Source organism: Perna viridis, chromosome 7, assembly GCF_037379345.1.
Source record: "Perna viridis isolate PV_CMFRI_1.1 ecotype Kerala chromosome 7, ASM3737934v1, whole genome shotgun sequence".
Taxonomy (NCBI): Eukaryota; Metazoa; Mollusca; class Bivalvia; order Mytilida; family Mytilidae; genus Perna; species Perna viridis.
In genome coordinates this window covers 33,859,801-33,873,645 of record NC_142451.1, presented here as the reverse complement: position 1 = coordinate 33,873,645, position 13,845 = coordinate 33,859,801, and the positions used below count along the sequence as shown (strand labels likewise).

The 13,845-nt window shown below is 32.0% G+C and overlaps 1 protein-coding gene across 7 annotated transcripts in view; it reads left to right on the top strand.

Moving 5' to 3' along the window:
- Positions 1 to 13,845, top strand: part of LOC148612401 (vacuolar protein sorting-associated protein 52 homolog) — a 39,519-nt gene that overhangs the window by 19,929 nt on the left and 5,745 nt on the right. For 6 of the 7 annotated variants that reach the window (XM_088593789.1, XM_088593783.1, XM_088593784.1 and 3 more), the window contains 10 exons: positions 242 to 317; positions 1,752 to 1,819; positions 2,912 to 3,025; positions 4,840 to 4,901; positions 5,765 to 5,915; positions 6,542 to 6,642; positions 7,000 to 7,132; positions 7,994 to 8,051; positions 8,690 to 8,823; positions 13,349 to 13,504. In XM_088593789.1, coding sequence (XP_088449915.1) covers positions 2,915 to 3,025; positions 4,840 to 4,901; positions 5,765 to 5,915; positions 6,542 to 6,642; positions 7,000 to 7,132; positions 7,994 to 8,051; positions 8,690 to 8,823; positions 13,349 to 13,504 — 906 coding nt within the window. In that variant the 5' untranslated portion in view covers positions 242 to 317; positions 1,752 to 1,819; positions 2,912 to 2,914. The remainder of the gene's footprint in view (positions 1 to 241; positions 318 to 1,751; positions 1,820 to 2,911; positions 3,026 to 4,839; positions 4,902 to 5,764; positions 5,916 to 6,541; positions 6,643 to 6,999; positions 7,133 to 7,993; positions 8,052 to 8,689; positions 8,824 to 13,348; positions 13,505 to 13,845) is intronic. The other variant, XM_088593785.1, reaches the window with a different exon arrangement.

The window sequence follows — 13,845 nt, the reverse complement described above, 5'->3', positions numbered from 1 at the left end:
TTAAACGTATAAATTTAAGTTAAAATTTTAAAATCCACTTTCTTCTGATCACAATCTTATACTGTGCCAAGCATTTAATCACCATTCAAAATCAAGCTGTTTCAAGCTTGAATGTTGTGTCTGAATTTGTCAAGTTCAACCACGCTCTCATATCAATCTAACAAAATCCTGCTGTTTATTCAATTCTTCACTTCTCACAATCAATAAATACATATCATGTATTTGCATTCTTTATTTGTAGGGTGTTGATTTGAGACAATATTCAAAGAAGATTGAGAAAGATTTGCTGGATGTTGAAAGTGTTTCTATCAAAGATTGTATCCTATGTTTATATTGGATGATAGATCCATTTCATCCTTCTTAAATGTAATTTTTGTAAACTGTCTAGTGACCCATTAATATGTGTATACAGATTAATTGTTTTGTTTTAGAGAATGACTGATACTGGTTGTACCAAAGTTCTTTGGTTGTATTGTCTTCAGGTTATGTTTTGGTGTCATAACATGAGTATTATGGATCTGTTTCAAATTTTAAAACATGGTTCTTTACCACATAAAACAAGATTGGTATTAAGAATTTGGAGAGTTTTTTCCAAAGGATTAAGGTATTAAGGCCAAGAAGATAAAAAATGATCTAAAGTTAGTGTTTATGTTTATTTCATTGATGATTTAATTGAGATTAATTTTAGTTTGATAAATTTTAACAAAACTGGTAAACTGGTGATGTTATTATGCATCTGTTACTATATCCTCCATTTGAAAAGCAGTAGATATAAATTGATCATGCTGTCCACCCCAAGTTTTAATCTGCAAATCCTCTGAATGGACTTTGATGAAGCTTTTAAATATTCTTTATCATGTGATGCTGTTGTACGCCTCCTACTTTTTTCTCCAATCAAAATGACTTTTTTAGCTCACCTGACCCATAGGGCCATGTGAGATATAGCCATCACTTGGTGTCAACTTAGTTGTTGGCTTAATCATCGTCTGTAAACTTTTCTTTAAAGATCTTCATGTCGGATTTTAATGAATTTTGGCATGAATCTTCCTTAAGGTATCTGCACAAAAATGTGTTTTGATTTTTGATCCGTTAAATAACATGGTTGCCATGTTTATTTATAGAAAACAGGGGTAAAGCCACTTATTTCAAGTAGTATCTCAATATCTGTGAGGGATAGAGAGAAATGAAGATGATACTTCTTCTTCAACTTGAGGAGTTCGACAAAAATCTCAGAGTCAGAGCTGTAGGAGAACTCCTTGTTCAGAGCTATAGCCCTTGAAAGGCGAAAAATGAAGTAGATGAGCAATTCAGACTGCTGAGAGCCTGTAGTTGGGTTTTCAGCTACAAAACATTGACTTTATCATTTGCTGACTAAGAGGGACCATCTTTTAATCTGCAATTTCTCTAAATCTGCTACATAGAATTTGATGACACATTCTATATCACATGATGCCATTGTGAACCTTTTATTTAGTTAGAGAGTGGATATTAGCAAATGAGCTCACAGTTTCTAGTTTTTATTTATGACCTGAATGAATTTAGGGTTTCAGTGATTTTTAGGAGTTAGGGAAACTCAGTAATTTGGGGAAATATTCATCATATATGGGGGTATCTGTGTGATCTATGCTTCCAGTAATGTAGTATATGTACTATATATATTTCAAAGCTTGTACCTCCCAACTTTAATAGATATAATGATAAATTGAAACAAGCTATTTTACCTAAATTTATTGATCTTAATAATTGATTAGATATTAAAGAAAGTGACAACATTGCAAGTCTACACAAACAGATATCAGCTTGTGATACTATACTGGAGGTATGTAAACTTTGATTATGTTTTCAGTAGAAAATGATAATAAGTTTCATGATAAAGCAAACTTCTCTTATGATAGTATTCATGTATTTCTCAAGCACTTTAATAATTATCACACATAAGAGCTAGAATTTTATACTAAGTAAAAATTAGAATGGTTGCATTTAATTGATCTATTAGTGTCACTACAACCACTTTCCTGGTTTTATGGTTGATCCATTATATCTATATCTGTTATTATTCTATAATGATTGTTTGTTTTGTTTGTTTGTTGGGGTTTAACGCCCGAGCAGCAATATTACAGCTATATTCAGGAGATGAACATGAATTGGATGATGAAATGAAAAATGGGATGGGACACAAGGATAATGGGGTCGACAAATTTTGATTGCCACTGGAAATAGGGAGAGTCGGGTAGGTCGGGCAATTTAGCCTCCTGTGGCGGAGCCCTATGGTTCCTACTCCAGGAGAATACCACAGTAGGGTTTTTTAACGTGCGAGGAACGTGGCATCTTTCCCAACACGGCGCACCACTATGGTTTGCAGTTAGGTTTTCCATATTATAGCCTGACAACCCCAGCATGTAACACGCCAGGTTGCTCTGTTGCTCTGTGGGCAGACCGCCCCAGCCCCCAGCTAGGGTTCTGAGCACTATTAAGTCGCCTTTTACAACAAGCTTAGTGCTGCTGCAGGCCTATTCTTTCGACACCCGGATTTTTGATTGGTTGGTTCTCTCAGAGCAGTTAGGTTATTTTGTATCCCATGGTTAGGTACACATTGATTGTTCGGAACTTGGTGTACTAACCCCTAAACATCCATTCAGTTAGTATTTTATTAGAACAAAAAAAAAACAACTAACTTCCATTTCAGTCTGTACTACAATAATACACATTTACAATATTAAGATTTTAGTGGATGAACATAAAAAACAACTTACAAACAATTAGAAATACAATGTGAAGTTTTCTATTAAATAGCTGAAAATATTGACAGATTTTGTCATCAGCTTGAAAAAAACAGTACTGCTGTCCAATCAGATTTTATGGAGGAAACTAGTAATGAGTTATGATATATAACAGATGATAATTATTGCAGAGAATGGAAGAAATGCTGAATGGATTCCAGAGTGACTTAAGTAGTATCAGCACAGAAATTCAGTCATTACAGGAACAATCTGTCACCATGAATGTCAAGTTAAAAAACAGACAGGTACATGTACATGTCTGCTGTTATGGAGAGGGTGTCAATTGTAGACCCAGACAGTGGGTCACACATGCCAAACTTTGTTTCTATTAAATTTTCATCCATTAAAAACATCTTCAAAAAAAAACATAGGTTTGTGATTTACTTAATTTGAAAGCTGAAATGAATTACATAGAACACACTATTAACTTTAAAATAATTGGAAATGTCTTTTTGATCTATTTTCAATTTAGTTGACTTGTTTTGGAACTTTAAACATATATTCTGAGTTACCTACTTTTGATCAAAAACTCCCTGTGTTATCTGAAATCATAATGAGCTTAACATTACACTTTGACAAGAAAAAATTGATTAATTGATATAATAAAATGAACCCAGTGCGGCCCATATCATAGAATCATATAATCTGACTACAAAGAAATCTCATAATAATTGTCAAATGTTTAATGGTGGTATGTTTAAGAAACTGACTGATTTCCTGTTAGAGGGGTATAAACAATGATTTCCTGTTAGAGGGGTATAAACAATGATTTCCTGTTAGAGGGGTATAAACAATGATTTCCTGTTAGAGGGGTATAACAATGATTTCCTGTTAGAGGGGTATAAACAATGATTTCCTGTTAGAGGGGTATAACAATGATTTCCTGTTAGAGGGGTATAAACAATGATTTCCTGTTAGAGGGGTATAACAATGATTTCCTGTTAGAGGGGTATAAACAATGATTTCCTGTTAGAGGGGTATAACAATGATTTCCTGTTAGAGGGGTATAAACAATGATTTCCTGTTAGAGGGGTATAACAATGATTTCCTGTTAGAGGGGTATAAACAATGATTTCCTGTTAGAGGGGTATAAACAATGATTTCCTGTTAGAGGGGTATAACAATGATTTCCTGTTAGAGGGGTATAAACAATGATTTCCTGTTAGAGGGGTATAAACAATGATTTCCTGTTAGAGGGGTATAACAATGATTTCCTGTTAGAGGGGTATAACAATGATTTCCTGTTAGAGGGGTATAAACAATGATTTCCTGTTAGAGGGGTATAAACAATGATTTTCTGTTAGAGGGGTATAACAATGATTTCCTGTTAGAGGGGTATAACGATGATTTCCTGTTAGAGGGGTATAAACAATGATTTCCTGTTAGAGGGGTATAAACAATGATTTCCTGTTAGAGGGGTATAACAATGATTTCCTGTTAGAGGGGTATAACAATGATTTCCTGTTAGAGGGGTATAACAATGATTTCCTGTTAGAGGGGTATAAACAATGATTTCCTGTTAGAGGGGTATAAACAATGATTTCCTGTTAGAGGGGTATAACAATGATTTCCTGTTAGAGGGGTATAACAATGATTTCCTGTTAGAGGGGTATAAACAATGATTTCCTGTTAGAGGGGTATAAACAATGATTTCCTGTTAGAGGGGTATAACGATGATTTCCTGTTAGAGGGGTATAAACAATGATTTCCTGTTAGAGGGGTATAAACAATGATTTCCTGTTAGAGGGGTATAACGATGATTTCCTGTTAGAGGGGTATAAACAATGATTTCCTGTTAGAGGGGTATAAACAATGATTTCCTGTTAGAGGGGTATAACAATGATTTCCTGTTAGACTGGTATAAACAATGATTTCCTGTTAGAGGGGTATAAACAATGTGATAGATTTTTTTTTTATTGCAATTAAAAACCATTAAGCTTGATTAGAATGTGAAAAAAAAATCTTTAATATTTACTGATCTTTGTTTCACTTTTATTTTATCATTTTCATTTTGTCAGGAAACAATAATTATCATACTAACATTTAATTGTTGTTGCAGGCAGTCAGGGGTGAATTAAGTCAGTTTGTTGATGAAATGGTTATACCTGAAACAATGATCAAGTAAGATTTCTTTATGTTAATCTTTAAGCCAGACTATTCTTTCAGCCTGATAAAGCTTCTTCTTATGAAGCATTCATGAAAAAGTTAAATTAATTTTGAGATAGAAAAATATTTCGTGAAATACAAACAGAAATAGTATATCAGTTTATATTGGTACACTTTACAGGAAAGAGGAGTTTTTTATTATAGTATATGGGTTTTTTTTATTCTTTGTTTTTGTTTCTGTTTGTTTGTTTGTTTTGTTTTGTTGTTTTTTTGGGTTTTTTTTGAAGAATTGACTTACCCTAATGATCAATTGTTAGATATTTGTTCTATTTCATTTGAATATATATATGTAAAGAACTGTGAACATCTATGCTATTTGAAATAAACATGGTTATAATAAGACGGTGATAAACACAAAATCTAATCTACCATTGATATTAGAACCATAGATCATATAACTCTGTGAACAGTGTGTCATAGACAATGTTTACAAAGGCATTGACAATGTCACAGGTAACAACTACAGTTGACAATGTTCTCCCTGGCTGTAGATAAACTGCTAAAAATGAAATACAATTTTTTTTTTTTAAAGAAACTGATATTATTACAATTGTCCCTCTTATTTCATCTACTTATGAGAGAAATACATTATTTTTTTCACTCATTCTGCTGTGCTCTATTTGAAAAAAAAAAATCTTAACAATATAAAATACTTACTTTGCGTCTTTGATAAAAAATAAAGAGTATTGAACTGTACTGTATGAATGGTATGTCATTGAAATGTGCTGATTTCATAGAAAAAGTAACAGTTTAAAAAGTCGTGGAAAGAAATAATCAGTACTATTATAGTTTTTGTACCTTTCATTGTTTCTTTGAAGTCATATACTAGACACACCAGTGACAGAGAGAGAGTTCCTAGAACAGTTACATGAACTTCATCATAAAATTAACTTTGTTAAAGAGCAGTCCTTTAAAGAAGCCAGGTCATGTTTTGATGTCAAAGATATCTTAGACAAGCTGAAAATAAAGGTTTGTGAAGTCTAAAAACTCTTAATCTTAAGTAAAAATATTTGATGATATTTTTTTATATTCAGGACAAGTTTTAATAATGAGATTATTGATATAAAATAACCTTCTGTAATGTTTTCTTGAAAATTCAGTTCTCTTGAAACTTATTGGAGATATTTGATATTGTCTCAATTTTATTCAGAACCTTTCTAAAATACGTGTAAATTGAATTGGGCATATTTACTTAGACCACTCTTATCTAATTAAGTAGTTAATGCTTGCATAACAAACTAAGGACCTTTTTTATAAACTTGTTTGGGGTTCATGAAGCTTGAGCTGCACCAAAGTTTGTAATATGTATATTGCAAAACTTGATCAAAGATTAAAAATAATCCTTAATTGAATTAAGGCTTATCATACCTTGTTCTTACCAAGTGTTGTTGTATCTTTCTGTCTTTGTTTTTCAGTCCAAACGCTTTAATATCTTGTAAACATAACTCTTTGTAACGGTGGAGTGAACTTTAATGAGAGTTCTTATGAATAGTAAATGCAAGATCTCGATCTGCCTAAGTTTGCTTGATGCATACATGTCAGTTTGATTATTGTATATATTTGATACAATACACTCAATATCACTTTTGTTTTAGGCAATATCAAAGATAAGAGAGTATATTCTACAAAAGATCAATTCTTTCAAAAAGCCAATGAGTAACTATCAGGTTCCTCAGAATGCTATGCTTAAGTTCAGGTTTGTGTTTTAAAGCTATGTTGAAAAAAATTAAAATGTATCTGTACTCTTTTGCATAGATAGACACCATTGGTATATGTATGCCCCAAAAAGCTGTCCTGCTAAGTACAGGTTCACCCTATTGTTGATCTCTTTGCTTTACAATGTGTATTTCTTTCACCAAACGATGAATGCATAGATTAAAATGAATATTCAATTGAGTCATTTGTTTAGTTCTAAAAGTTACTATAAGTAGTCATAAATAATTCATAATTATGGGCCAAATATTAGTTTAGTTAGATATGTGGTTTATAAATGAATCAAAATTAAGTCTTTTTGTATAATTTCTCTCTTGTAAACTTAAATAATATTTTCCAGATTCTTCAATGAATTTTTGATGTCACATGAGCGACATGTAGCTAGGGAGATCAGAGATGAATATGTGGACACCATGGGCAAAATTTACATGTCATACTTTAAGGGATATCTAAGTCGTCTAATGAAACTGCAGGTATAAAGTATTTATGTAAGAATTATGAATGATTTTAAAAAAATCCATCTATCATGATTTACAATGATAGACTGTCGTCTGTCCTTCAATCCACACTAAAAAGCCACTTTATCAAAACACTTTTGTTAGTTTCATTAATTTTGGGGTACAATATTTGTTGTAGAAGGAATTTCCTCTTTGTTTTTCATTTTGTTACCAACTTTTTCAGTTCCAAGTTAATATAACATAAGGATTGGAGAAGGAAGAACAGGCAATTCATGTGCTTAAGTAATCATTGAAAACTTTCCAGGATGAAGACCATTTTGTCCTGTTCTTACTTGTCATCAAACTTATCTAGTGTGTGTAGTCCAGTACTTACACAAGCAATTTAGGCTGCTTTTGAACTTTGGTAAAGATGTCTTAATTCTTAGTAACATATTCTAAATAAGGGTAACAACAAAATTACCAAACACTAATCCAATTCGTAATCAGGTCAAGTCCAAAATAAATCTGGCAAAATAGATATTACACCACTGGAGCAGCTGGTACCGCAATGGTCCTCACTTGGTATGGGCACTTCAGATGAAACTTTTTAAAATTTTTTGATGTTCTTGCTATATCATTATATTTAATTTAGATTCAAGTCAAAACCAACCTGTTTAGTTATTGGGTACAGTTTGTGTACATGTACTTCTTCATCAAAAACAAGATACTTAGAAGTGCATGCAACATTGCCTTTATTTCTAGATATGCTAATCTAGTACACACAATCTTGTAATATGTTTCTCTCTGAAGGTTATACCAACTGTAAGGATCACCTGTCAACAGTGTCCTTGTTATGAAATAAGAAAATTTTCCAGTTAATCTATATGAATGTTTCAGTTTGATGAATCTGCAGATAAAGATGATCTGATGGGTGCTGAGGACAGTGCCAAGAAAGATATCCTATGTTTAAGATATATATTTGTAAAAATATTATGGTATTGTCAGAAATATAGCTTGTATGTGTGTGTGGCTTATGGATAGGTCAACATGGGAGGTTTTTCCAAGAATTTCTTCATCCTACACCAAGAACATAAATAATTTGTACTTTTTTGATAACCTCCTAGCATTGTTTTTATCCTGCAATGAAAAAGTTAAAAAATTGTTTTTTAAATATTAGGGCAGAAGCAGTTTAATTATAATTTATCCCTATTGGGCCCTGCCAAATTAATTTCACATTTTTACATCGAATGCTTAGGTAATCCCTAGTGTCATTGTGTACTTCAATAATTATGGCCATGACTTGAAATACAGGCAAAAAAGTACATGTACACAGATACACAAGCTATATTAAAGGCCTTGTTTTTATATATGAAGGGAATGTTTGCTAGATAATTGTCCTAATTTCTCAGTACACATGCTATTTGATTGAGCTGATGCTTATACAGACTATGGAGTTGTTGATAGTTGAGTTTCTGGATTGATAACTTTATTTTATAGATTTTTTTAGAGACACAGTCAATCTTAATAGAGTTCCACAGCTTCTTTAGTTTCTTAACATTACTCAAGCTTCTTAAGTTCCTTAACATTTACCAAGCTTCTTTAGTACAAAGCCAACATTAAGGAACAGATCTACAGTATTTTCCCTTGGAAATAGAGGCAGTGTTTTAACTACAGATTTAGAAGGACCTATTATAGTACCACATGCCTCTCAGAAACAGGAAACAAAGGTATCACATTTTCCATGTTTTCATCAAGTTTGTAGTCTTTTCTTTTCTAATTTTCTGAAAAATTTGTTCAATTACATGTGTTTTTTGTTTGTTTGTTTCAGTTATTGTAAATTATTGAAATTCTCTGTGACTTCAACACAGTTCTAAGAAATCACAATAAAATGTGCATAAAACAAGCATTCTGACAGTATTGCTGATGCAATACAGTGTCCCCTTTCGGCCTTTGAACTCATTGCCTTTATGAGATTTTTTTTATATATGTGAACTAATAATGGATGGTGTTATTTTTTAACAATCAAGAGAAAATAACTCTTGAACAGCAAAAGCAAATTCCATCAAAATCAAACCTGAGCTTCATTTTACAGTAGATAATAACATTTTTGCATTACAGAAAGCTGCATAAAGACATTCTCTATCACCTGGAAAGTTGAAAAAAAAACTTTGTTATTATGAATTAAAGGGCAAATAACTCTAGAATGACAGCAGCAATTTGCATCAAAATGATGAAACATAAAATTTTATGTAATTTTCTATGTCAAAGGGCCATAAGTTCCACATAAACCATTTTGCCACAATAATACATGTATTTAAATTTAATTTGTAACTTGTCATGATAAGACTAGCTGACAAATATGAAATCAATTGGATGAGGCATTACAAAGAAAAGTCTGTAAAACATAAAATTTTATGAAATTTTCTATGTCCAAGGGACACAACTTCTGTAAAAATCATTCAACCGTAACATCATTCGAACTTAACTTGTAATTTGTCATTATAAGACTTATATACCAAATATGAAATCAATTGGATTAGGCATTACAAAAAAAAGTCCAGAAAACATAAAATTTCATGAAATTTTCTATGTCCAAGGGCCATAACTTCCGTAAAAATCATTCAACGATAAGGTCATTCAAACTTAACTTGTAACTTGTCATGACAAGACTATATACCAAATATGAAATCAATTGGATGAGGCATTGCAAAAAAAAGTCTGGAAAACCAAGTGTGACTGACGGACAGACGGATGGATGAAGTGCAAACCTAAGTCCCCTTCGGCTTTTGCCAAAAGGGGACAATAAATGTTTCCTTGTGTGAGATTCTCAACATACCATACCAGACTGTCACTGGGGTAAAGCAGATGACCCTAACAGCTATTACGGTCATTCCAAAATGGAGGTTGGAAATTCGGGTAAGAATAATTTTTTTAATAAAGTTGTCTATTCAAGTTATTGAACAAAATAATGATGACAAATAGTTATTCATTCACCAATGCTTGATATTTGAAGCAGGAAACAGGAGTAAAATGTGTGATTAATGAGAAATTATAAAGAAAAATATCCGCAGGATGACCGTAATGAAGAATATGGGACGACCATAACAGAACAAGAGACTGACGAACGGGATGACTGTAATGGGTTTATTTGACACAAAATACCAGAAATACGAAATACAGTGAAACTTCTCCAAACCGGCCACCACTGGGACAAGAAAAAATGGCCATTTTATAGGGATGGCCGGTTTTGTGAAAAATAGCAATGCATTCTAAGAGCTGTTTCCATTAATGTGTTCTATAACCCTACATCTTGCCAGTTTGTTGGTCGAGACATGTTTAATGCCATTTCAAAACTTTTGGCCTTTTATTACATTTCAAAGCTTCCATCATTTGTAAATGATTTGATTTTACAAACGGTGCTGCTGACAAAATAATGTTCACGGTTTTGAAAGAATGTGTATTAAAGATCAAAGGGCTATTGATAGTAATTAGTTATTTGTATTGTTTTCGTAAATTACCTATCAACAAAGTCTAATAATTTCACCCCTATGTTGTTTTTGCTTGGGTACAGGTCACATTAATTGACAGGTAAAAGACGATCAAGATCATACAATTAAATGACTCCGGTTGCCTGACGTGTGTACACACCAATTAACAGCCAACCAGTGACAAAATGTAATGTCTGGATTAAATTTGTTGTTACTGTCCCCTTTAATTATCATCTGTCCACTGATGAAATGCAAACCGGTCAGTGAATGAATTTTTAATGACATAATATTATGTAATCATTTACAGATTTGTTGGCACATTTATGACAGGTGAACAATCACTGGGCGGCCGAAATTGAGAGGTTGTTTTGATTTGAAATATTTAACCAAAACTCTGAAAAACCGGCCTATGTATGGTTTTAGGGGGTGGCCGGTCTATTGAAGACAAAACGCACAGGTTTTAAGGTATATCAGCCGGGACTTTTGAAAACGGCTGGTTTGAAGGGAAGACCGGTTTTCTGAGGGTCTGGTTTGGAGAAGTTTCACTGTATTTGCAAACAATATACTGAAGCATCAACATAGAAAGATAATTCAAAGATATCAAATACATGGTTAAATTATTTTATATTGACACTTTTGGGAGGGCGTTTTTTACTTTAACAGTACTCAACTAAGAATTGATAGTTTAGCAGCATTTTATAAAAAAAAAATACCATAATAAATGTGCTAGGGTAGGAAAAAAATAGGGTCAGTAATGAAAACTTTAACAGTCTCATTTTTTTCTTGGCTGAACATACTTGTAAGATGCCATGAAAGTATATGAAAGTTTGCAATATATAATGTCAGTCAGATAAATTTTGTAGAAAGTCAACAATTTCAATTTTTTTAGCATATGTGTAACATGCATTCTGACACTTACATACAATTACACTAGCCTGAACCTCTAGATTTGTAGCATATAAGTTTACAACAAGAATCTGTTGAATCACCAAAAACTCTACCACTTAATATAATCATATTATTTGTTATGAACAAAGGTTTATCTCTTGTGTCTTTTTTCTTATCATAGCTGCTTCTCATTTCTCTTATATGATCATATTCATAACAGTTCAGATCTCACATAAAATTATATTATAAAATTAGAAATTGTATGCTACACATACACTCCCTGCCTTATGCAAGCCAACAATATTGCCTATGGCATGCAGCAGCCATACATGTACATTATCACAATATTTCTGCATTACTTAACACGAAGGTACTTTAATGTTCAGCTGTTACATTTTGGGTTTTTGCTCCAGGGAAACATCAGAAAAGTCTTCAAAGATGGATCACTGAATCTATTCATTCAACGCGCTAAATATTTTAAGGTGTCATTTTTCAGTATTTTGAACAAAACACCACTTGTAGTAGAAGAAATTTGGAATGAATTGATTAAGTTTATCAATTTTAACATTATTCAGTGAAATCTTTTGCAGTACTACATTTATCATTATGGTAAAGTACCAACTCTCATCACAAAATATTTTTGTTTTTCTTGTTACATTTTACGGTCATCCTTAGAAAATGAAGATTTTTTGTTATGGTCATCCTGCCGATATTTTTACCATATAATTTCTCATTAGTCATGCATTTTATCCGTATGCTTCCTGCTCCAAATATCAAGCATTGATGAATGACTATTTGTCAGATTTATTTTCTTGAATAACTTCAAAAAACAACTTTATTAAAGAAAATTATCATAATCCAAATTTCCATCCTCCATCTTGGGGTGACTGTAACAGCCGTTAAGGTCATCTGCTTTACCCCAGTGACTATAGGGTATATACATGTAGAAATTATACCCCACTGAACAAGTGGGTGGTTTATTTGAAGTACATTGTCCTTTTCGAATTTTGTCTTAACTGTCTTTTCTCCCTATGGGTAGATTGGTTTTAAATTTGGCTTTATATAGATGGGTTGAACTTAAAATTGTAGTATAAAGGCATTAACATTGTACATGTATTGACTTGAAATTAAAAAAATATATACAAATTCAGCACAAATTGAAAAAAAAAACACTAAGCAAAGCCTCTGGTACTACAGTAATTTCAAACTGTTATCATCTATATACGTTGTAAAATCTTGCATTTAAACTTTATTTTAACTTTAAGGTATCTACACTTCTTTGCAATGTATCAAAAAATTGTGAATTTTGGGTGAAGTTGAAAAACTTGTCTGCTGGGCAATATTTGGTAAAAAGTTATTTTAACATAGTAAATTTCTTGAATTTTTGTTTTAAATGTGAAGTACTAGACATGGTTAATTAAAATTAGTTATATCTTTTTCCGTACTTCAAATTTACAACTTTTATGAGTAGTCAATTATATTTTGTGCAAAGTTGTCTGGAAGATGTTTATGTTTTAACATGTATGTGGAAATGACTTATTAAGACTTCAATATACGCTCGTTTACTGATGCAAAAGCAAAAGTTCATATTCCTTACCCCTTTGTGTTCTGAAGAGTGATAAGATTTAGTTAAAATTGATGTGTAAGTAAATACAAAATATTGCCATAGTTCATTTCTTGATTAGGGTCAATAATTATTTCTATGTAATTATCCAAACTAGATGTGAATAATGTGATATCAAGAAAATTTTGGAGCATGATATTTATGCATCAAGGCCTGTTTTGAGAGCATTGATTTGCTTTGATGTATCATACGTTGGAAATAAAATCTTTTCTTTTTTTCTTCTTATATTCATGTTTTCTAAATTTATTGCAGCACAATTTTGAGAGTTTATTTAGAAGTCTTCATTTTGCCCTAATGGATAATTGCTGCAGAGAATATCTGTTTCTAGTGGATTTCTTTATGGTGTCTGGACCCTCAGCTACAGATCTCTTCAACACCATAATGTCTAAAACCCTGTCTATATTTCTGGTAGGACTTAGTTCTATCATAGTTAAAACCTAGTCTTTATCAGTTAATTCCACTTAATTGCATATTCCTATTCATAACATATAAGAAGTCAAAACACAAAGTAATTCCTATCTTATCCCTACAAAACATTCCTCCTATTGGCATATTAAAAAGCCAAAAATGAGAAAACTCCTGTTAAGTACTTAATTTTTTTTTGTGAACTTACTAAAATGTGCCTTAATGAACATTCCTTTTGCAATGAGATTTTCCATTTTCTTTGCCTGTAAAATGAGACAGACAATTAAGAACACATTAGAAAAAAAATTCACCCCTCTAAAATTTATTTACACATTGAACAATTT